The 24,875-nt window shown below is 42.3% G+C and overlaps 1 protein-coding gene across 3 annotated transcripts in view; it reads left to right on the top strand.

Moving 5' to 3' along the window:
* Positions 1 to 24,333, top strand: part of SYNE2 (spectrin repeat containing nuclear envelope protein 2) — a 200,289-nt gene extending 175,956 nt beyond the window's left edge. For 2 of the 3 annotated variants that reach the window (XM_075503772.1, XM_075503771.1), the window contains exons 102-118: positions 4,652 to 4,814; positions 8,419 to 8,606; positions 8,767 to 8,917; positions 9,410 to 9,592; positions 10,930 to 11,067; positions 11,966 to 12,160; positions 12,996 to 13,278; positions 13,639 to 13,707; positions 14,511 to 14,647; positions 15,575 to 15,704; positions 16,892 to 17,103; positions 19,804 to 20,004; positions 20,375 to 20,503; positions 21,010 to 21,198; positions 21,885 to 21,974; positions 22,194 to 22,240; positions 23,079 to 24,333. In XM_075503772.1, the coding sequence (XP_075359887.1) occupies positions 4,652 to 4,814; positions 8,419 to 8,606; positions 8,767 to 8,917; positions 9,410 to 9,592; positions 10,930 to 11,067; positions 11,966 to 12,160; positions 12,996 to 13,278; positions 13,639 to 13,707; positions 14,511 to 14,647; positions 15,575 to 15,704; positions 16,892 to 17,103; positions 19,804 to 20,004; positions 20,375 to 20,503; positions 21,010 to 21,198; positions 21,885 to 21,974; positions 22,194 to 22,240; positions 23,079 to 23,304 (2,731 nt within the window). In that variant the 3' untranslated portion in view covers positions 23,305 to 24,333. Of the gene's footprint in view, positions 1 to 4,651; positions 4,815 to 8,418; positions 8,607 to 8,766; positions 8,918 to 9,409; positions 9,593 to 10,929; positions 11,068 to 11,965; positions 12,161 to 12,995; positions 13,279 to 13,638; positions 13,708 to 14,510; positions 14,648 to 15,574; positions 15,705 to 16,891; positions 17,104 to 19,803; positions 20,005 to 20,374; positions 20,504 to 21,009; positions 21,199 to 21,884; positions 21,975 to 22,193; positions 22,241 to 23,078 lie in introns of those variants that run through there. The other variant, XM_075503773.1, reaches the window with a different exon arrangement.
* The last annotated feature ends 542 nt before the right edge of the window (positions 24,334 to 24,875 follow it).

Genomic DNA, 24,875 nt, shown 5'->3' with positions numbered 1-24,875 from the left:
AAGACGTTTAGAAACTGGCTTTGTTTGGCTTATCCCAGGCATCTTATGCATGTGTCTAAGCGCTGTTTTGAATCAGGGTATCTTTTAAGCTGGGCCCATTGCAAAGTACAAGAGGTGTTTGATTTTGTTGAGTTTTTTTAGATTAGTGGTGATATTTGTTGGAATTATTATTATTATTAATAATTTTGCTTCTGGGGCCATGTTGAATGGTAGCATGTGAGTTCTCATTGGGAAGTGAACTATGGATAGGTAGGCCTTTCTTCAGTAAACAGTAAGTTTTGCCTGTTTGACCAAATAACTTGAGAATTACACTTTGTAGAGGAAGAATTCAATCAACAGTGGTGGCAGCCTCTTCCACCTTTTGGGTAACTAGGAGGAGCTCGCTTCCTCTGCTGCATTTGAACTTTTATTGCTGTTAATTCGCTGTGTGTTGGGTGATTGGTCACCAGGACGTGGGGGGGGAGCTTTTGCCCCCAGGCTTGATGGCTTGCACTGTGCACCCCCACCCAGCTCCAGGAGGCCTGTCCTTCCAGACAAATAGTCCCTTCAGGATGCATCTCAAAAGAGTTTTCTTTCATGCAAAGAGCAGATAATTTGTAAGAATACTTGCAGTGTGCAGAAATGCATCTGAGAGTGGTCGTTTCAAATGTAAGACTTTTATGGATGTCATTAGTCTATTTTACGTTTTTCTTCGAGCAGTAGCCAGAGAAATGGCAGTTCCCTGTGACTTTGTGCAAGCTGAGGGTGCTCAATGAGGATGCTCAAATTTTTCATCATTTCACTTGTTGCCCCAGTGTAGAACCCTACCCTTTACCTTAGGCTCTGGGTCTGCTGACTGCAGCAAGAGCAGAACAGCCAATGTGAACATCTGGACAAGGCCGCCTTCCTATTTACACACTGCACTAATGTGAACTTCTGTTAGGTTTTTATTCTTCTCTGGCTGCTTAGCTCAAGTTTGAGATTAATGACTTAGAGCATTAAGGGTGGTTAAATGACTGACAAATGCCATATTCTATCTAACAAATTAAATTAATTACAATAGTGTGTCTGTAATGGCAATTGCTAGAAAGTAAATACAAGCTCACAGTACCACAGTGATGCTGTCTTTGAGACTGTTGCTTCTAGTAACACTAGTAGATAAAACCGCACATACCTATGGTAATATCCGTAACTTGAATTTTAGAGTGATTTCTAAGCCAAAATAATATTCTTGGGGCTTTTTTTGCACTGTTTGGATTCTAAAACTGTTGCTTTTTAAATTTGTTGAATGTGCTGTCAGTCATAGAGACATTCATTTATAGTCTAATATTCCTTGGTTTTGCTTTGGACTGCCTTGGCTGTGTTCACCTACCTGTGAAGACTGAAGAAAGATGTCTTGCAACCCATGAATTTTTCTGTAATGCAACTTCACGAGGGGAAACAGGTGGATACAGACAGAAGGGAGTACAGGGAAGCAGAGATGATACTGAGCAGCACAGTAAGCTGTGGTCTCAGCAGCTCAGCTGTGGCATCAGATGATCCCAACATGTGCATCTCTTGCAAGTCACCAGAGAGACATTTCCAAAGCACTAGTGGGGAACGTTATAGAATATGCAGAGAATAAATTGCTACTGGATACAGTCGGGGACAGTGCAGCAATCGAGCCTTGCTTTCCTCCCAACTGGCCTGAAGTCATGCAGAGTTAACACTGCAACAGTGTAGATGTTTGGCTCAGACTCTCCTCAGGCCTGGCTCTTCTAGCAGTTCTTCCCTTCAGTGTTCAACACAGAGCCTATGTTGTCCCATCTCTCCAGGGAGAAGAGTCACCTGTCTTTGGTGGGCCACATGTCCTGGGGAGTCACAGGCCCTGCTGAGCATCATAACCAACTGGATCCAAATTGACTGGTGGGACAGAAGCAGGGGATAGGGTGGAGGAGAAATTAGGTCTCCTGGATAAATTCCTGCCAGCCCATGATAGGACAAGAAAATGCTATACAGTTAGCACAGTACGATATGTTCATTGAGTACCACTTAATAGAAGCAGAACCAGGAGCAGGAAGATTTGTATAGCAGCTGTTTGCTTGGGAGCCAGATGCCTTCTGCATACAGGGTTGAACTTGGGAGCAGAGCTCTGAAAAGAGCTTGTTAAGGAAAGTGAGAGCAGCTAAATGCTTTTGTGATCCATTGGCTTCCTCTCTGTCAGCTGCAGCAGTGGAAAGCACTGTCAGCATAAAGGGACAGGGGCAGCTGCTTTGCACTTTATACCAGTATTGGCGGATTTGTGCATGCAAGGCATGAACAAGGTGGACCATGGACTTGGGCCACATTCTTCAGGCTGGCTTGCAGTGTTGCATCAAACAGACAAGACTAATTTTATGTTTTGGAGAGTGCAGAGTTGCTAAATACTTGCCAGGAGTCCTAGCGTAGGACTGTACTCTTCTCACCCTCTTTGTAAAACAACTGAAAGTACTGCTTTTGTCCTTTTGGGACAAGAGGTAGGGCAAGGTGCTTCTCATGCTGCTAATCCATATGAGACCCCGTATTTGCTGGCCTTACTCTGTACCTTCACAGTAACCCATAGGACTGAACAAATCCAGCAGGATCATTCCCACATCTCCTCCATAAGTGCTTTAGCTTAAATCAAGTGTCTAGCTGACGTACGTATCCTCTTTGATTACCTTAAGGTTGCTAATAAGATCAGTTGTTGCTTACAGAGTGGCATATTCATTATGGATTAGCTGTCCTGCATATCTTCTGTCATTGTATCATATGCTGCAAACAGGCAGCTGCAGAAGCCACTCGGTTACAGGCAGTTTGGACCCCTCTCCTCTAAAACTTGCTAGGATAGTTTGGCAGCAGGCACAATGGTGGGCCAGGAAACTCCTCATTTTTCTTGCAAGGAGGGGTAGGTCCTTTGCATGAAGCCAGCATCCAGGTACCCTGTCAGGGCACCTCTGTCTCGGTGTAATCTGTCCCTGCCTGCACTAGATGAGATTGCATCACTCCCACCCTGCCCCAGTCCTAGCTTGCACAACGCTGGTGTTGCCAAGTACATTAGGGTTCATCTCGGACCCCTCAACAGTCCCCTGCATTTTGGGACATGCAGTAATCCCCTTGTACAAGCTGCCCTTCCAGTCCCAGCTGCTGGTTTTGTTTAGCTGGTGACAGTTCCCAGTCATGGTTGCTAATGAATGGGAAATGTTTTGGCTTTTTCACAATGTGTACTTTTTGCACTGCACTTGACTTAGATAATGAGGCTCATCTGGGTAGTTGCTAGACCAGGCAGTAATTTAGGGTTTAATTCAGAAATTTGCGTTTTAAAAATCACATGCAAGGTCCAAAAATCCATCCTAAGGCACAGGGACAGAACTAGACATCAGAGGGATGCAAGCAGCCAGGAGAACAGAATGGGGAAGCAATGCTGGCTAAGAAGTGGGTTCTCCCTAGGACAGGGGTGAAATGATTTCACCTGACTTTTAGCATCTGCAGTGTTGATGTTTATAGTACTGCAGGGTAGACCATTGCAGTTCATTGAGAGAAATACATACTTTTTGGTACAGTTCATCTCATCTTGTGATCTGGATGTTTAAGACAGGTCTGGTGGAAATAATGATCTAGACTTTTTTTTTTTTCTCTCCATTAACTACCAAGGTCTAGATGGCAAGCTGTGATACCAATCTGAAGTCAAGAAGACATAAGTGTTAGCCCAGTGTTGCACTTTTTAGTAGTTTTTGTTGGGAATTGCAATAAATGAGAATTTCAAGGAAAGATTTGAGAGTAGTGATGTAGTTTAACAGATATTCCTCCAACACATGGGGACAAATTTGCCAAAATGTCCAAACATGCTACTTGGACAATTTGAGGGGCTGATAAGGGGTTTTGACATGGGAATATGCTGTAAAGGCTGGAAATAAAGAAAAGTTTGTCTGTGGTTTGAGAGCTGTGCTACAAACAGCTGTAAGAAAAGTAGTTGGTCATGATTGTTCCTTTGCTTGTCTGCTGCACAAGTCTCTCTAGCCATTGGATATTCTTCCTCTTCAGGATGTTTTTTTTCATTCTCACCCACCAGGAGAGCCTGGCACATCTCTGCACATTTCAGTGTGTTGTTTAGAAGAGCTTTTAATGTTGTGGCACTGTAAGTTCTACAGTGGCCGTTGTTCAGGCCTTCTCTTCTCCTGTCAGCAGCCATTTGCCAGGGCGTTGGACCTGTGGTTTGGGCAAGTTCTGCCTCTGTTGGCAGAGCAGTACCTTGCTGATTAGGGTGGGCCCATTGGTTGCTGAAGAAGACACTGAAGGTAATTCACAGCAGGAAAATCAGACCATAGATACCCATTTTAGTTTAACTGCGGCATGTTACAGTACAAACTCCCACTTAGACAAATGTCCACGAACTGACTGAAGAGCTCACTAGCAGATGAATGAGGCTACAAAAATTCACTCTGCTCATATAGTTTTGTTAAAGAATTCACACAAGACCTTCCTGCAGCTGTAGAGCAGAGGCCTGCTGAGCCAATTTAAGTAGGTTTTGACTAAAACATGGCTCTGATTTACAGGCAACAGCTTGGTGCGACAGTAAGTGCTTCATAAAGCCATGCCTGTCATCACCTTCTGCTAACATCATTTCCACTGATTGCAGATCTTTGTAACAAAATGTTCTTCCTGGTTTGCTTAGGGTGAAGAAACTGAAGGAAACATTTGCTTTTATACAACTGTTGGACAAAAACATGAGTAACCTTCGCACCTGGTTGGCCCGGATTGAGTCTGAGCTTTCCAAGCCTGTTGTTTATGACATCTGTGATGACCAAGAAATCCAGAAGAGACTGGCAGAACAGCAGGTGGGAAACAGCAGCAGCCACAGTAACTGAGCTAAAATGCTGCTGATTACAATTGGTCCCGGTTTAAAATCACCTGTTTCTTTTCTTTAGCAAGGCCTTCTAACTGCTTTTCACAGCATGTTCCTGCCAAGATGCGTTACGTGGAAAATTTCTATTTGCTTGCTGTAATTTCAGTATTGTATTGACTTACCTCCACTTCTCCCTTCCCCCCTTCACGCAAGGAAGACATGCAAAATACAAACAAAAGCATTTTTACATTTGATAGTTAAGTACAGCAGATTTCATAACGGCTAGGAAGGGCACACACAGTGGGCAAAATCCATGAGGATGACTTAGGCTGACAAGGAGGGAATGCCGGGTCTCCTGTAAACTGGCTGTGACAGATTTAAGTGCTGTGATTTAATGTATTGCCCTCACTAGCTCAGTTTTCTTCCCTTCCTTGCAGACAGTAGAGAAAACTTGGCAGAGAAGGATGTTTGAGCTTTGGAGGGTGGACTTGTGCAAAAGCACCTTTGACTAAGGCCTGATCCAGTAGGCAGGCTCTGAAGATTCCCTCAGGGCAGGGTGAGATGGTGTGTGAATCCTGCTGAGGCATAAGCGTGAACCAGCCTAGCACCGTTGGGTGTTGGTTACGTGCGTGTAGGCATTTATCCAAGACAGTGGCTTACCGGGGGGATCTTAAGGATCTACGCTAGTTTTAAGTGCTGAAGATGGCAAGGATTGGGCACAGCTGAACATGCCAGCTATCCCAGCCAAGTGGAAGTGTGAGATGAGTTGGATAGTCCTGGAGTAAATTTCTCTCTCCAGCAGTCAGGGAAGGAAAAGGATCTTCTCCAAAGCACAGACTTGCTGGTGGAGTCAGCCTTTGCTCAGGGCTGTGCTATAAGTCTGCCCAGGTTCAAAGTGCCTCCCTGGGAAGGCTGAGAATGACCATGGCTGTTTTCTGGCCTTTGTGTTAAACAAGTGTATTTGCCCTAAAACTGAGGATCAAGAATAAAGCTGTCAAGTATGGAAGCTTTATGGCATCTGCCTTTAAGAACACCTATGGGCATTCTTTCCATCCTTCCCATCTTCTCTCCCTCTGGCTGCTGCTTTCGTGTCTAAGGAAAGATCCCTGAGTGACCCAGACCTGAGGGCTGTGTTCTCTGCTGGTTGATATAGATCTCCATCCACTCATGTCCCAGACATCGCAGGAAGGGCCAGCTCCTCTGCGACAGGAGTGGAGATGGCTCCCACTGACTCTACTGCAGGAGCTGGTCAAACACCAGAAGCCTTGGCCCAGTGCCTCTAATGGTTTCGTCTGCACTGTGAATGGTCATGTATACAACAAGGAAATACTTTCTCCCCATTCAAACCTTTTGCATTCTCAAAGGCTGTGATAAATTGCCAGGCAGAGAAGAACATGGGGCACAAAGGAATTGTGTCCAAACTAATTTATTTTTATTACAAGCATTCAAGCTTCAGCTTGCTGTAAGAGCCATCATTTGCTGCTCAGAGCTACTTACTGTTTTGTTGTTTGGATTGTGTTTCAAACACAGACCTGGGCACCTCTAGACTACTTCTACTGTAACCTTTTAGCAGGCTGAGTGTGAGAAGACTGTGCTGACTAAAAAGACCACAGTAAAAAAAAAAAAAAGCCTCTTTCACTCCACATTAGAGAAACCTTTATCTGAATGCGACAAGTAAAAAGATCTTTCCTGGTTTTATCCGAACAATTATTTCAGCAAGAGCAGAGTGATGGTGAGAAATATGCCCTACAGGCTTCTTTTATTTGACATCCATGACTGGAAAAGCTTTACCTGTTCAGTCTTGAATAATGACATTTAAAAATATTGTGCATCCACAGAGATGTTTAATGGCATTTTTGTTCAATCAAAGGATGAAGATTAAAACATGAATAATACTAATTTTAAGATTTCAAAGCTGTTTTACTAATGCAGAAGTCTAGCAGTGTGTAGTCTGTTTAAGCTCTCTGGGCAATGCTGTGCAGAGTTGAAGGAAAACTACCTTTTGGGGCTCAATGTATGTTCCTGGCCCCATTACTTAGTTTGTTGTGTTTGTCTCACCGTAATACAGTCAGGTCATTTGGAATAACAGCTTGAAAAACAGCAAGGATTCTGCCTAGGGTTATTCCACAAACCCAGACATGACCAAAAGTAATGAGATCATGTCAGCAACATTACCATAATGCAAGTAGAGTGGATTTGTAATCTGTGGTCCAAATTCTCATTTTCACTAATACAGCTGTAAATTCAGTGTAATTTAATGAATTCAGAAGAGTCTCTCCAAGTACCAGTACTGGGGTAGAGCCTGCTCTCAGACATAGAGCCTATGTTAAAAAGACACTGCTGCCTCTTGCTCAGAAAACAGCTGTGAATCCTTAATAAACTGTCAAAAATCATGTTGGGTCTGCTTCTGGCAGTCTCTCATCTATGTAAAGATTTTGGCTTCTACATTCCTTAAAGTTGTACGTTACCACAAATCCCACAAGCCAAATTTTGACCATTTATGGCTCAGCCCTTTCAGGAACCCGTGTAACACCACTGCTACTGGGTGATACTCAACTCCTTGCAGCTTGTTGACTTCTGGGAAGGTCTTCCTTCAACTCCTTTTGTATTTACTACAAGCTGTGTCTGTTTTGGGGTTTTTTTGTTTATTTTGTTTTTTAAGTCTAGAGCAAAACCAATTCTGCTTCATCTGTTCACTGAAATCAGTAATACTGTTTAATCAGAGTTCCTGTTCACTGTTATCAGTAAACTATTCATTTGTGTTTGTTGTTCTAGTGTTACTCAAGCAAAAGTCTCAGTATCCTTCATTAGGAAAGCCAGAAATGGGTTGAAAAAATGGAAATGTAGTGGAAATTGTAATTTCATTAATATTTAGTTGGTAGCACTGTACAGAGTTGCCTTTTTCAATAAGAAAAATTTAGACAAGGCTTTCTTTTTCTGTTATTGAATTACATTGACTTTAGGAGTAGTTATAGGTACAGAATGAGAGGCCAGACTATGATGGAGATGCAGGCTCTGGAGAAGAAACCTGTAGCATAGATTAGACAAAGGGTCATTGCTAGACCCTTTAAAATAGTCTGTCAAAACAGGAGCTCTACAAGAGGGAATAAGAAAAGTAGTGTAACACCAGCTACTTGTGTGCTGTGTTTCTGTGTTTCATGATATCAGCCTGTGATCATATAGTCACTAAAGTACACGAACGGTACTACAAGTTCCCTGTCAAGTCTTACAGTGTAGTAAGCTGATACGAGACACCGTCATTTTGTACTGTCAAAATTAATAAGTATGTGTTTGCGGTATGTGTAAGGTTTGGATTTTGAATGCACATTAAAATTGTCCAGACTGTTAATGAGAAGATTGAGCTTTCACTGAGAAACCAAAGCTGGACAATGCCTTTTTACGTGGCAGTTCTGTCCTGACCTGTCAGCCTGTCATCTGCACAGCTCATCCTGCAAGTCTGTTTTCTAAAGCTAAATAAGCTTTTCCTGACACACAAATTGCTCTTTCCCCATCCTCTGCAGCATTTTGAAAGGGTATATCTGAAGTCTAGCCACACATGTTTCCTTATACTCAAGTTATTCTTTTGCCAATGGCAGGATCTGCAACGAGACATAGAGCAACACACCGCAGGGGTGGAATCTGTGTTTAATATTTGTGAAGTCCTGCTACACGATTCAGATGCATGTGCTAATGAGACAGAGTGTGACTCCATCCAGCAGACTACCAGGAGTTTGGACAGACGGTGGAGAAACATTTGCGCCATGTCTATGGAAAGGCGAATGAAGTAAGACTCTTTTTCTTACCCCTCTTAAAGAAGCCTGTGGCAGCATTTTGAAGAAACGCTGTAGCTTTTGCCACAAGCTGAATTTTGAAAAAGAAAAAAAAATCCCAGATTAATACTTAGCTTGTGATAAAACCTTTCCATTTTTGCATCTCGTTCTCAGAATCGAGGAAACCTGGCGCCTATGGCAGAGGTTTTTGGACGACTATTCTCGCTTTGAAGATTGGCTAGAATCATGTGAAATGATAGCAGCTAACCCTAATTCTTCAGAGGTCTTGTACACACTTGCAAAGGAGGAGCTGAAGAAATTTGAGGTGAATTTATTAACTTCATTTTTTTATGCTCAGCAGCAGGCTGAATGATCAGATTGCTAACTACTTAGTGTCCGTGTGAAATGCCTGAATCGCTGAAAAACACCAGTTCGGCAGTGGTGGTATAGAGAACATAAATAATTTGTCCAGTGTGTGGCTGCTAGGTGTCTGACTGATGTATTTGTCTCCAGAATTTTTCTTAATGTGGAGAATCCAATGCTCTGAACTGACAAGATCCTGCTTACAAGTTAAAGATTTGCTTTTTATAGGCAGCAGACCTTTGTGGGTTGATTTTTTTTTTTTCCCCCCCTTCCTTTTCCTAATGAGCTAAGTCTGAGCAGATGATTTAAAATATGGGTCCTTCTCTGGATTTAATTTTGCAGTCGGAAGGTCTGTTTTTAAGGGGAGGGCATCGTCATCTCTCTTGATGGATAGTATCATCCGGATCCTTTCTCTTATCGTCAAGGAAACTGAGTTCCTTAATTTGCCTTGCAGGCATTCCAACGGCAAATTCATGAACGACTCACTCAGTTGGAGCTGATCAATAAGCAATACAGGCGCCTTGCCCGCGAGAACCGCACCGACTCAGCCAGCAAATTGAAGCAGATGGTACACGAAGGCAACCAGCGCTGGGATAATCTCCAGAAACGAGTCGCTGCCATTCTGAGGAGGCTCAAGGTAATTGCACAGTGGGGTGAGAGAGTGAGGAGCACTTGCAAGTTTCTGTAGGAATTACTGAAGGGCAAAATGAAGCAACTATCTTGTGTTGGTTTGTGTCTTGAGTTACAGGTGTAGGGGAGCATCTCTGGAAAGTTCACCAAGTACGTGGCATATACATGGTAGATGGGTTCTTGGTAGTTGAAGAAGCATAAGGGAAGAATGGGTGCAAATTTTGGAAGGTGTGTTGCAGGCCTTGCTGCTCCTATCCTACTCTTCTCTTATCCAGTCTTGTCATGGGTGGATGTGTTCATGCACTTGCACCTTTCCATAAATAAGAGGCAGAGAGACAAAAGGGCCCAGAGTGCAGATACGGTTTGGAGTTTCAGTGCAGCTCTACTTTATGCCAAGTTATGATTCACCTACAAGGCTTTAAACATGGAGATGTGATGAAGAGGCATGCTGCTGTCACCAGCTCCTGCTGTGCTCTCTGCCTGACAGAGGAATGCTGTCAAAGAGTGTATTTGTGACACTTCAAAGGAGTGTCCTGCTTGTCGAGTTAAACTGATCTCTGGGCAGATATTCTGTGCTGTGCCCTGGGGGAAATACGTCACTGCCTGATTTTTAAATACAGCAGTGCTGCAAGCAATTGACAGGGAAAACTATTAGATCCCAAAAGTCAGTGGATGAGGCTGTGAGAGTGCTGATGGGGTCTGATCTGTGCAGTTAGGAGGTGTTGTGTTTGGGACGTTGTATAATCCCCTTCCTGAACAGTAAATCCACCAAGGAGAACTGGGGCACTGCAAGCTGCGTGTCTGTTAGCAGCTTCTGTGGGAGATGGCAGCAGAGAGAGCTCCTCCTGGCTTCCATGTCAAATGATGCATTAATTACACTGGTATGGTCATCCATGATCCAGCTTCTCCATTGTTTTATTGATTTTAATGTCATAGTTTTAATTGCTTTAATTAGAGATGGGGCTTGCTTCCTTTGTCTGTCTTTCTTCTAAGTTTAGAACAAATTAGATGTTAAACCTGACTCCGAATAACTGTTACACTGGTATGTGGGAGAAGGTATACAGTATGGAAGCAAGAATATAATTTTATAGAAGCATCTTGCATTGCTGAAGTTTTGTTCCCTCTCCCATACGAATAGTGTACTAACTTAGGACACTTTGTTTCAGCATCACTACAGGAAGGGGAGAGGTTTTATACAGGGCATGCTGCCATTTGTGCCCTGGAGGCCTTTAAAGTGTACAGCAGTTTTGAAACAAAACGCTATTTTCAGAGGGCTCTTTTTTTAGTGACCATCTTTTTTAGTAGCTGAAGTCTTATAACACTGCTTCCCTTCTTCCTATTCAGCACTTCACCAATCGGAGAGATGAGTTTGAGGGGATGAGGGAAAGCATCCTTGTTTGGCTCACAGAAATGGACCTCCAGCTGACAAACGTGGAGCACTTCTCAAAAAGTAACTTCGATGACAAAATGCGCCAGTTAAATGTACGTATCCTTACAAGCAGTTTAATATAGCCCAGCTGATCCTATTGGGCTGCCCTCTCTTGACAGAATCATCTACTTTTCTGGAACTTCACAACAGCCAGCAGATCTCTGTAGGGCTATATTTCTTTTAAAACACCAGTAAATTCTTAAGACTTATCCTCCGAATCAAAATGAAACTGTACAGTATTTAAATTCAGATTCAGTGTTCAAGCTCAGTTCTATTCTGCCATTTTCTCCTAACACTATGTGTCAGTGATAGTGGTATCTGGCTTGGAAAGGAGCACTTGCAGGTTAACAGTAACAAGTACATTCCTAAATTCAGGTGTTCTTTTCTGGTGAGAATTTTTTTGAATTGGCATTAAGGTAGGATCTCTCCTGTGAGTGCACTGTTCGTAGCTGCAACTTTCAAACAGAAATAAGACAGCAGGTGTGTGCAATGATTCTAAAGAACATACTAGTTCTTTGCTACCTGCTCATATGCTCATTTCTCCTTTCTCCCTGCACTGTTAATTGTTTTGGGATGTAGATTTACTGTTGTGTAGGCTGGAGGCCAAACCAGCCAAACTTCTTTGCTGCTGAGAAAAAGACTGTGTGTACCCAACAGAAAAATAAACTCTGATTAGCTGAGCTCTCGTATCATGATCCTCTGCAGGCCCAGGACACTGCAATGATATTGATGTACACATGAGTGGAAAATGCCACTTAATTTGGAACTGTAATCCTGCTAATAAAACAAACCTCTGGACCACTTGAGTAAAAATATATTTTCCAAATGAAATTAGACAACAATGTCAATTGCTGCTTTTTTTTCACCGCAGTGAGCGAGAAAAGAAGGATAAACCTGAGGCTAGAAAGGGACATTGCAGAAATAATTATTTTTCTTCCATGTTCCAAATAGGGTTTCCAGCAGGAAATAACACTAAACACCAATAAGATTGATCAGCTAATCGTTTTTGGGGAGCAGTTGATTCAGAAGAGTGAGCCTTTGGATGCTACCCTGATTGAAGACGAATTGGAAGAACTTCATAGATACTGTCAGGAAGTGTTTGGGCGAGTTGCCCGGTTCCATCAAAGACTGACTTCAAGGCATGCTGTAAGAAGCAACGGTTGTTTTGATGCTTTGGCAAGATTTTGGTGTTTGAACTGCACTGCTCATTGCTTATCCCTAGCAGCTTGACTGAGTGGTTTGAGCTCAAAGGGGTCAGGAGCTCCTCAGTAGTTGTGCCAGCTTTGCTAAATCTTTGTCGCCAGTCTTGTCTCCTCATGCCTCTCATGTTGGGTCTCCATCTGCAGAACCTGGATAATAGCATGGAAGTAATTCACAGGGTTAATATTTAGATAGTAGTGGTTTGAGGGCTTCAAAAGTTTTTTTGGTGTTTTTAATATCACTTTGTTTTCTTTAATTTCAATAACATGCTTAGAATATCTCTTTATGGATTTGTTTGCGAGGCTACATCTGTCCACTTTCTTGTGGGAATCCTGAATGGGGAACAGGATACTCTTTACTTTTCACTGGGAACATTTAGCTGATTCTCAGTTTGCTTTGGCTCAAAAAGAAACAACATCTATTAAAAAGCCAGGTAGAGGAAGTAACATGACCATCTACGAGTAGCTGTTCACCCCTGCCTGAGCATCATTTCATTGCTGACCTGTGCAGTCCATTTGGAACTCCTCCCTGCAAACTAGAAAGAGATGTTATGGTGGTGGTTGAGTGTCTTGAAAGAGGGGAGGTAGCTGCTGATGTGAGGATCGTTTTGGCAAAAGAAGGAGGAGGCAGAAATAATGCTTCTCTTTAATTTTAGGCACGTGGTCTTTGATTACTGCAGCTGACTGCAAAACAGTCCCCAGTAGTACTGTGTGGCTCAATCATTAGCTCATTAAGATATTGTAAATCTTATTAATATGCAATAATTATTATTTTTTTTTAGGGCTTGGATGATGAAAAAGAGACCTCTGAAAATGAGACGGATCCAGAAGACTCCAGAGAAATCCAGAATGATCCCTGGCATAAGAAGGCCATCAGTGAGGGGCCCTCTTCACCACAGTCCCTTTGCCACCTTATGCCCCCTACTCAAGGTCATGAAAGATCAGGCTGTGAAACCCCTGTCAGTGTTGACTCCATCCCACTCGAGTGGGATCACACAGGTGATGTGGGAGGTTCTTCCTCTCACGAAGACGAAGAAGAAGCAACATACTACAGTGCTCTGTCAGGTGAGAACCAATTGCCAGCTGTTTGTTTTGACATGGACAACTGCAGGATGTCCCTGTGTGGGAAAAGGGGAGGGATTGAGGTCTTGCTCCCATGTTGTTGGATGGTTTTCAAGTAATATTAATAGATGTGAACAATCTCATCACTTAGATGCCTTGATGAAGGGAATGGTATTGTCTAAACCAAGCTTATATTTTCAGAAATGTAAGGTTTTTAGAAACCTTACTTTTTAAGAATGTTTGATGAAAATAGTACCAACAACTTACTTGGTTCTTTGTCTTTGCTCTCCCTCATTGTTTCAGTTGTTTTTAATAGTTGGAAAATATTGAATAGTGAGGAAAATGATATTATTCTTTTTTCAGATGTAGAAATCACTGAAAATCCTGAGGCATATCTTAAAATGACCACAAAAACTTTGAAAGCATCTTCTGGTAGGCACCTGCTAATGCATGTGTCTGAACATGGCAATCTCCCTGTGCTGCACGCTATATTCCTCAACCTCTCTCATATGTAATGTCTGACTTCCTGCCTTATGTGGACACCATGTCTCATCCTGTCATGGTGTTCTTACGCTGCAGTATTCACATGTACATTACAAAGCAGTCAAGAACATACCATTTAGGTTTTGCCTGGTAAATGCCAAGGTGGTTAATGTGCATTTCATTGTATTGATCCAAAGTCTTTTGGTACTTTCTTGGTGGTTTGCTTTGGGTAGTATCACTTTTTAGGTTGTTTCCAATTTTGATTGCATAATTACTGAAGGAAATAGTTCCAACTCTGGAAGTATTTTTTGTGTTTTGTGCATGACAGAACTGTGTGTGTCCTGTCTGTTAAATCCAGAACAAATGTTCTCTAAATCAGGACATGTCTATACCTGTCCCTACTGAAATGTGTTGCAGATGTGTGATAGTATTGTTGAGATGCAAACTTTCCAAAACCAGAGTGCAGCCTTTTTCTTTTATTTTTTGAATACTCATACCTGTATTCAAGCATTTTCCAGAAGAAAACAGAATGTCCCATAACTGCATGGCTCTCATCTCATTACCTTTGAAACACTGTTGATGTTTTGCAAATGTGCATGCTTTGCAAGGAAAGCTGCAAAACTGTCATTTTTATGCCATAACTTGATGCCATTTTATTCAGAGCGCTTTCTAACTTAATACAAAGCAACAGCTTCCTTGTGGAGATGGGATTTTGCACTCATGGCATATGGTTTTGGTTTTATTTGTTTCAGGAAAGTCTGTTTCAGAAGCTCATCCTTGGCATTCTCCAGGTAGCCCAGTCTGCAGGAAACACCTATACAACCAGGCAGAGATGGTTGGAAATGTGTTGTCTGGTCCAGAGACAAGTACTCCTTATAAGCCAGACTATGTGAGTTCAAGGCTCTGTGGGCACTGAACCTGTACTACACAGTCTGTTTGTTGTTCCTGTGTAACTCCATCCTTTTCCCTCCTCCAGCATCAAGGAAAAGATTAGTGGCGGGGGGAATGTTCACTTTATGCAAACTTAAACATTATTTCTGGTGGCTCAGGTAACCAGTGAGAGTCTCTATCCACTCGCTAGAAAAGCTTCTTTAAAGCAATTCAGAACAATAATTTCAGGCTCCTGATCAAGAGTCAGTGTCTGGAGGAACTTATTTCCTCTATTGTCATAGGACAAGTCTAGGAGAATTTAACCCCCCCCAAGGAGAGGGTGTGAATACCCTCCCTTGATACTTACTGACATATCTCCCTTTCCTAAGCAGACCATTTTGAAGGGTCCTTTTCTAGCCTGCAACCCACCATTTAATCTGCTTCTGGGCACTAAAAAATGTGCCAAAATGGCTATGGTTCATTGGTACCTCAGCCTTGGTGGCTGGTTGCCAGCTGTGGCTTTGCCAGCAGCTGCCAGGCTCAGTGGATCTGGACCAGTTGTCAGCACTCTTCCAGGAACAAGATGGTACTGGTATCTGGCTGCTTTTGTCATCATTAATCCAGTCTTAGAGCCTTAGAATCAATATTGCCAAGACCCAGAATCCAACAAAGAGCGTCAGCAAATGCACATTGTCTGGTACATGTAGCGCAAAACCAATTAATTAGCCATGTCCAGTCGTGTAATAATTAGCATCACTATGGTGTGTGTTTGTTTACTGAGAAGGCACAGAGAGCCAGTATAAAGTGTTAGCAAAGATGCAGAAGCCCAGTGCTAAATCTGACATGCAAGAGCTCAGCAGCAGCCCAGCCACCCCAAACACAAATTAAGCTTGACCTTCGACGGTTTGTTAACCTGCAGTGCTCACCCACCAAAATGTCATTCCAGGTCAAGCAGCTCAGCTCTGCAAGCAGCAGCAGCATCAACAAGGAGAGAATTACATCTTCTAACATGAGTGATGAAGAACCCCAAGATGACCAAGAGCTTGTGAATATAGCGGCTGCAGAGAAGCAGTCAGGTACAGAGCATTAGGAGTGGCTTTGGTGCTGTGGTGTTTGTCCAGTGACTCTGGGGGAGACAAAGCAGAGATGGCACAAAGGCAGCACGTTTGCCTTGGGATCAAAATAGAAGTAAACCGCTATCCTCCAAATTAATGTATTTTGCTAAGATTCGCTGAGCTGCCTTCTCACCTGGTACTGTCCAACCTGTGTTTGCTGTTCTAAGCTTTTACATTTTCTGCCAGAATTGAGATTTTTATCACTCATAATATACTTCTGTCTCTTTGCTGGTTGGAATGAATGGGAACAATTTCACTTTTGTGTGACACTGAATACTTCAGAGACTTTTAATCAGATTTCAAACCGAAGAAGTGTGTCTCTGTCTAAAATAAGATAGCTGTAGTTCATTTTCTCAGTTATTGGTACTCCATGTAACAAGATGCTACAGCTCCCATTTACAGAAATGTTTTGTCAAAGCTGGTAATGTATTCTGTTCTTCACTGTCTTCACTGTGGTCCTTTCTTCCAAATAGGCCAACAAGCTGGTTCTCTTAACCTTTCAGGACCTCATTCCTGGTTTCAGGTGCTTGAGATTGTAATAACACATCTGTACTGCAATCACAAAAGCAAATCATAAAAAGAAGACTGCAGCTATATGCACCAGCTTACTTAGTTTATGTCTCTGGTCTCACAAACGGACCAGGGTTGAGTCCCATACGTGGGATGAATAGGCAAACCTAGATGTGCTTCCAGAAATAGTGTTAGTGATTGCACAGGTGGCATCTCCATCTCCTTCAGCACTGAACTGATGAAACATAAACCCAAGTCCTAACTGCTGGATCGTGCTTTGTCCCATGATGAATTTTGGTGTCTGATGAATTTGCCAATCGCACCACCAAATCACAACTGGGCTCATTGAATTCCTCTCCTTAGATTTGCTCTGTTCTTCCAGGTGAATTAAAACATCTTCAATTAATGTGATTAAAATCCTGTGTAGCATTACTATGTGGATAACCTGACCAGTAATATGAAACTTGCAGACTGCAGAATCTCAAGAAAAAATGTGTCTGGATAACAGTAGTAAATGGTAGCAATTATGTGGCCTTGAGTAGATTGGAGAATAATTTACTCGTAAAACTCCTTGCATCTGTTTTACACACTCTTCACCTTGCTGAAGATTTAAACGTTTGTTGTTCTGTCATTTGTAGGTATTATTGATAGGTGGGAGCTCATCCAAGCTCAAGACCTCAGAAATAAACTTAGCATGAAGCAGAAATTGCAGCAGTGGCAGCAGCTGAACTCAGATCTCAGTGACGTGTCTGCTTGGCTTGATAAAACTGAGGAAGAGCTGGGAGACCTGCAAAAAGTGAAACCTCCAGCCAGCATGCAGGCATTGGAACAAAGGGTCAAGAAATTGAAAGTAAGTTATGGCATACTGAGAAGAGGGATTTCAAGATGCTCACGCTCTTTATCATTGTCTTTGTGCTCCTAGGATCTGTTGGCAGCATGAATACTAATAACAATATGTGTATGCCACAGAGGAGCTAAGCTGTTTTCAGCTAAGAGGACTAAAGAGGGTAGTTAAGCAAGGTGCTTCTGTCTTCATGTGCAGAGATTTGCAGGCAATGTGCCTGGGTCCAACAGGCAGCCAGGCTGAAATAAAAACCTCTCCCTTTCTGTTTTCTTGCAGAGACACTTTATTCTCTCTCAAAGAAAACATTCAGCCCTAAACTTCTCTTTTTAGGCCTTTCGTTTTAGAAAACAAACAGAAAAAAGCTAAATAATGAAGGCTTAGACTCCACAGATGCCTAGGGTCAGGCCTTGTCTTGGGGGGTTGGGTATTCTAAGCGGTGATCCTGGCATTTTTTCCTTGTTCTGTGCCATTCCCCTCTATGCAAACCAGAAAAGGACTGAAAATTAGCTGGGTCTACAGGCTACAAAGTCTAGGCTGATTTTTTTTTTTTTTTTAATTGAATTAATGGGGGGAGAGGGGTTGCAGCTCCAACAGGGAGACTGAGAGAGATCTGCTCTAAAGCTGTGTTTTTTAGCAATATGGTGTTTGCAAAAAATCTTAGCTCTAAATAACACCTTTGTCCTATGGTTGAAGGATACATCATTTCAAAACATGCAGTTGCATTTTTTCGTTTAGCAAATGCAGATTTCTCATCTAATAGAATGCATTAGTTGAAAACGAGAAACAAAATAAATTCAATTTCTGCTAATCTTCAGCCAAGTAATATAACAGTTAGAGAGACAATAACGTGAACATTTGTCAGCATGTGTGGTCATGTTATGTTGCCTGCTATGACTCTCAGCTTCCATAACTTAAGTAGGACTAAGTCAGGTCTGCAAGTTGAACCAGCGGATTACCAGGGTACATATAAGTGCTAGGGTCCTAGGACTATGCCTCAAGTTGAACTCAGAGAGAGCAAGTGTCCCTAACACTTGTGGGAGTGCAAAATCCATGTGTACTCATTCTGCCAGCAGCCTTGTATGGAGTCACCCAAATCCTGAGGCTGCTGGTCAGTTTGGCATCACACTCGGGATGATGCTCACAAACAAGACACTGCAGGAGGAGGGATTTCTTAGGCATGTTGAGAGTATGCTTAAGCCTGCACATCCTTGAGTAGTCATTAGGCCAGGGAGAATGACTCTGCACTCCAGTATATGACTCCAGTAAGAACAACTCTGATTCCATCAGCCAGCCTGGCTTAGGCACCAAGCGCTAGGAAGGGTCCGGTGATGCTTCGCGAGTGGAAGGGAGGTGCTTCCCTTCAGGCTGGAGTTGGGTGTCTGACCTCTTCAAGGAGCAGAGCTTCACTTCTCCTTCTCTCTCCTGCATTTTCTTAAGAGGAGTCCAGCTGGCTATAAATCCCCTTTTTAGACAGCTTGGCTTTCTGTGGGTGTCTAAAAGAGCCAGCACGCTCCAAGACGTGAAATTCATGAGATGTCAGGGCATCGCAATTGCCCTGGATAAGGATAAAGCCGGTCTGGCTGCAGACTGGCTTATCGGTGTTTAGAAGCCTGTGATGGACCGTTTGTATTGTCTGATATTGAAAGAAACTTTGTTGCTTGAAGGAGGGAGACAGGGTTCTTTGTTGGGCAAAATGTAATTTAGACTAGTGGTTTTCAACAAGTGGGACGCAGATCTTGAGAATATATAGATTGACACTCTTAGTTACAAAGGCTGCTAAGAAAAGCAATCTGAGCTGTGTTGGTTGCAGGACTCATCCTGCAGCTCTTACTTTTCTACTGCAAGAGCCCACAACTTGAAAAAGACTGAGTATCCTTGATTCAAACTGTAAACTTCTTGAGGGTATGAGGTATTGTTTGGCATTCATTTTTTTAAAAAACCTTCAGAAATATGGGCTCTACCTTAACATAAAGGTGGTTAGGCGATACAGCCATGACTTCGCAAATTCCATATTATTTCCCCCTGCAATTTTAAGGGAGAGGAGGAAAGCAGGCAGGGCTACCATTCAGGGGGACCTTGACAAGTCAGAGAAATGGGCTGGCAGAAACCCTGACTAGAGAGAAGAAAAAGAATTTCTCACAGTGGGGTGGCCTGCTGTGGGACCAGGGGCCCAGAGGGGACAAGGAGTCTCCATCCTGCAAGATACTCAAAATTTGACTGGATGAGGTCCTGAGCAGCCTGCTCAGAGTTTGAAGGTGGCCCTACTTGGAGCAGGAGGATGGAGTACAGACCTCCAGATGTCCCTTTCAGCATTATTCTAGGATTCTGAGGCAGCAAAACCTTTATACATCCAGAGGAAATACCATGTGATGACCTATGGGAATATTTGTCCAAATGTCAGGGAAAGAGACAGCTCAGAGGAATGAAGGGCAGATTTGGATTAAGCCATAATGCCTGTGACTTAGGGAGAAGCACAGGCCCAACCAGATTTGTTTTCTTGAAAGGGAAGGTTTTTGTTTTAAAAAAAATAAAATAACACAAAAAAGGCAACCTACTTTAATATGTTCTGTAGCAGTATCTGAAAAGCCACCAGATTCAAACAGCTTTCCCCAATACCTGTGATTCTTTTGAGGGTGTAGTTTTATTGTGAATAAACAACATGTTTTTCATCATTCATAGAAGCTCCTAATCCACTTTTTTTACCAGGACATGCTTAAAGCATTTGATAACTACAAGGCAGTGGTGCTTTCCGTTAACCTGAGCAGCAAAGAATTCCAGAAAGCGGATAGCACAGAGTTCAAAGAGCTTCAGAACAGGCTTCGGAAGGTGAACTTGCACTGGGAGAAAGCAACTCATGCATTGGACAACTGGAGGAAAGGTTTACAACAAGCCCTACTGCACTGCCAGGTGCATACCACATGCCAGTTTATAAGGGAAAACTCCTCTTTAGGGTGCTACTGTGGGGTAGATAAGGGGAGAAGACAGAGGGGTAACTCCTGCACGTTAGTGGAATGGTTGCTTAGAATCCAAGACACTTAATTTTCTTATAAACTTGACTCTGCTGGGTTTAAAGGGTTTGGTAAAAATATCTTTGGACTGGATAATACCCTTTTACTACATGGGTGGAATAGTTTAACTAGGTTGCTGTAGTCTCACTAATCGTGAATTTGTTGTTGGCTCTGTCTAATCTGGGCCAGTCATTTTGTTGTAGGCAAAGCCAGGTGAAAGCACTGCAAAAGTGTTTTTTCTCTTATGTGCAAATCTTTTGTTTCTCTAGGACTTCCATGATCAGAGCCAAAAACTAATCCTGTGGTTAGCAAGTGCTGATAGCCGAAGGAATGAAGCACAAATCACAGATCCAAATGCTGACCTCAATACAATACTGGAATGCCAGAAGGAGCTAATGGTAAGTGTAGTCTTAACTACAGCACCTCAGCTCCTCCAGTGAGTCAGTAGCTCTCGCCACAAAATGAAGAGCAATATGTTTATTTCTCAAGATGTCTGCAGCCTGTCCTCGAACCTGCTGTATTCAGGCACGTGGCTGGTTTCTGAAATGGACTAAGAGATTGCCTATATGAGGCATTTTTTTCCATAATTGCACAGCATAATTAAGTTCCTTACGAACAGTCTTTATGCTGGAGTAAGACTTCCAGTTGCCAAGATTTGATGGCTTTTCCGTATGGATTAATTACTGCTGGAACTATTTCTGAATGTTAGTTCAAGCAGGTACAACCAGTCTCTTCAAGAGAACTTCATTTCATATGTAGCTGTAATAGCCATTCCTATGGATTGCAGATTCTCAGGCAGGTTGAGTTGTTCTTTAAAGCCTTCCAGAATTCCTCCTTTTATGAGAACATCCTTAAAATTGAGAGTAACAGTCTGTTGCACTGGTTTTTGTTTGTTTGTTCTAAGCAACTGGAGAAAGAGCTGCTGGAACAACAGCTTAAAGTAAACTCACTTCAAGAACTCACTGCTTACCTGCTGCTTAAATCAGACGGTGATTACATTGAAGCTGATGAGAAGGTCCATGTAATTGGAAGGAAACTGAAACAGCTTATTGAACAAGTTTCACGTGACTTAAAAACAATACAAGGAAATCTGGTGAGTCAGACTTTAAATACTTGTTCATGGATCTTTCTTACTGAAAAGTAATAATATATTAAGAGTAAAAGTATTTATAAAAGACTGACTTAAAACTCAAGTACTTCCACCTTCATAAGCTGAAAAAAGAACAATTAAGTCTGCCTATAGGAAAAACTTCAGCACCACGAGGCTAGTACAGTATTGAAACAGATTGCCCAGAGAGGTTGTGCAGTCTCCATCCTTGAGGGAGCAGACAGGATAAAGGCTTGAGTAAGGGTTTTGGTTTGGTCTCATAGCTGACCTTGCTTTGAGCAGGAGGTTGGACTAGATGAACTTCCTGAGGGTCCCTTCCAACCTGAATTATCCTATGATCCATACCAAGTATCAGGCTAGGAGTGTGTAACGAGCACATAGGAGTTGTAGTTCATAGCAATACATTGCTTATCCTGAGAGCTGTCAGTTAGAGATATTTTCAAGTTAATACCTGTACGCACCTGTTCCATCGCAATTCCTTCGGGCTGTGCATAGTAAAACATTTCTTTATGCTGGAGAACCGGAGCATCTTGTTTACCACTGGTTCTGCACATCTAAAGAGGCAATGGGCTGTGCACCTACAGAGAGGCAATGAAAGACGGCTCTTTGCACTTCATCTGTTGTGAGTTTTGACCGTACATTTTAAAGAGGAAGGTGTGGTTACCTTTTAGGATACCAGAGCATTCCTGCTAGTTCCAGATGACTTGGACTCAGGAGTCTATAATCCAGTTGCAGCAAAATCCAGCCCTGCTGTGAAGAAGGCAAGTATTTTTTTTCTAATATTTTGCTATCAGCATATAGCATATTTTGACATATTTAGCCTGAAAGTTCCTGAAGTGTAATCGTTTTACCTTTTAGATGCATGTACCTTATTACAGAATTTACAACAGGACTTTGAAGTCTACAACTGTCTTTTTTGAGAAAGAGAAATTCCTTGTAATTTCTGAAACCTGGATACTAAAAGCTATTTCTTTCAACAGATCACCATAAGGAGAACTGCAGATGGCAGAAACAGCAGCAGCACAAGGTATTATTTTATATTAGCCTGATCTCTTGAAGGATAGTGAAAATGGCAGAGGAGAGCTGAGTGCCAGCAGAAACCTGGGCAGCTGTTCCTCATAGGTTGACATGCAGGTGGAGGTGATTCCTGCCTACCTGTAGTGTCTCCTCTACCTACCAGCTCTGGGCTGCACCTTGGTGAATGGTTTTCCTTTCGCACTCCTGCTCCTAGACCTCTGAACCGATGTGCAACCTTGGCTTGTCTTTACTCTTGAGAAAATATTTCTTGTGCCAAATGGGGGAATATTTTCATTTTAAATCTTCCTTTAATTCCACCAGCATACCTGGACAAAGAAACTTGCAGCTTAGAGCCACTTACTACAAACAGACCATGAAGGACAAAGGGGGAACTTTACCCCCAGTACATTAAGGTCTGTTCAAAGGATAGATCTCAGTAATGCCAAGGCAAAGAAGAGCCTAATCAGTCTGAATGGTGGCTTTCCTTTATACTTCAACATGTATTTAGAGTGGTTTGTTTGTCTTTTGGGAAAACTTGTTTGCATCTGAAATCAGTGTAAAAACCCACTGATCTAAGCTATTACAAAGAAATGTTTCTTCTTCAGTAGTAAGGATGGTAAACCCAAGCCAGCAGCTGGCTTCCCACTGAGCAGTCTTGCGCACTTTCAAGTTATAGTTGAAGTGTTTCATGTGCAGTGCATTTTCCTGTAGATACGCAGCCCTGCATCTTGGAAGGGTAGTGGGAACCCTAGAGAGGGAGTTAAAACAACTTGTTTAATTCAAACTCTAAAGTGCCTTTTTTTTTCCTTTTTTGCCTTTTTTTTTTTCTTTTTTTTCCTCCTTTTCAGAGATGAAAGCCATCCACAACCTATTCAAGCAATTCCTCGGTCTCCCTCCTTCTTTTACCGTGTATTACGAGCAGCTCTACCTCTTCAGTTGTTCTTTCTACTGCTTTTACTTCTGGCCTGCATGATTCCATCTTCTGAGGAAGACTACAGCTGCACCCAGGCAAACAACTTCGCCCGTTCTTTCTATCCCATGCTGCGATACACCAATGGGCCTCCACCAACTTAGAAAGCAGCCCATGAATCTTCAGTTATACCAAAACACACTCTCTGCGGTGCTTTTTTCATGCTGCTAGCATCGATCAAGCAGTGAAGTTGTATAAATAAATACAGAAACTTTTGTGCTGTGTTAGTTCCCCAAACTAGCCACTACAGCACCCTTGCATCCTACACACCACTGTGCAGTCACTGCTGCAGCTAAATAATGCCTCACGTTTATAGCCTCCTTTCCCTGTCGCAGGGAATGTGTTAAATTTCACATCTCAAAATGTATATCTTGATAAAATTTCAACATTTTTTGTACGGAAAACAAACTTTTTCTATAGATTTTTAAACTGTAAGCAACACACTTTATACTTTGATGCAATAGATAACACTATTTTATAGGTGCAGTGCTCTTAAGCTTGCAAGGTGATTGAATGCTGAGTTATTAGATGCAGAACCTACATCACAGTCATCTTAAACACAGCAGTCTGTCTCGGGTTAGCACGACAAACAAGCAGTTGAAGAGGCACTTTGCCTAAAATGATTACTGCACACACTTCACGTTACCTGTATCTTTTGGTACTGTAGTCACTTGGTGGAAACAAAAAAATCTTCATCTTTTTGGATCTTTGTTACTGTATTTTATTCATCTAACACATTCAATAAAAGGATGCACATTTGTTTTGTTTTACATATAGTTTTCTAGTGGTTAGGACTGCTGTGTTGTCTTTTTATTCCACCTTTGAAATAAGAAATTGTTGCATTGCATGGAAATGGTTTATAATGCACATATTTTCTAGGTGAACATGATTATGTAGATTATCCCTGATGTATACAAATAACGTAATGACTTTTTTAATGAAAGATTTTTTTCAGCTTTTAACCTGCTGAATAGTGTACAGTATCTTGGGAGAGAATTGTGCATTTTCATAAGCTTTGTCTTTAAAATGAAACTGACCCCTGGGCAATGGCTAGAGAAACACTGTACAGACAGCAATGCCATTGCTTCTCGGTTGTACAGTTCCAGTACTGTCATTAAAATTTTGCCAATGTCTGCAGGGACTATCGGTGTGTCTAGCGGGGGGCAACCAGCCCTATGTTCCAACGGTGCTGACCCTTCCACTCCTGTGTAAGTGAACTTACTTGTATAGTAACGCAAGAGCGTCAGAAGAAGCATAACCACTCTTGCTTTTGTTAGAGCAAGCGTTTACAAATTCAGAAGCGGAGCCTGTGTTCAGTGGCACAGATCCTTTCCTTTGCAACTGACTGTAATTTCCTGGAGGAAGAATACAAAGTTGAAGCGACTTGTGCTTGTTACTAGTTTGAAATGCTGAAATATTTCCCCACCCTGGAACTGATTTTCTAAACTGAGAGTTGTGGCAGTGCTGGGGAGGGGAAGTGCACGTCGAGGAGAGCTCAGTGCAATAGTAAAAGGTTTGGTTGAACACTAAGAATTTTTGTGTTTGCTTCCAGTGAGAATCACCCAGCAAATAGCCAATTTCTGTAATGCTTACCTGTAGAAAATGGGATTTGTGATCAGCTGGTGAGAATTCTCCCACCTTTTCTACACTTGTTACCACTGGTGGCTGCATATTC

This window comes from Mycteria americana, chromosome 5 (genome assembly GCF_035582795.1).
Source record: "Mycteria americana isolate JAX WOST 10 ecotype Jacksonville Zoo and Gardens chromosome 5, USCA_MyAme_1.0, whole genome shotgun sequence".
NCBI classification, from domain to species: Eukaryota; Metazoa; Chordata; class Aves; order Ciconiiformes; family Ciconiidae; genus Mycteria; species Mycteria americana.
Note: the sequence above shows the minus strand (reverse complement) of the source record. Positions and strands in the feature narration are given on the sequence as shown.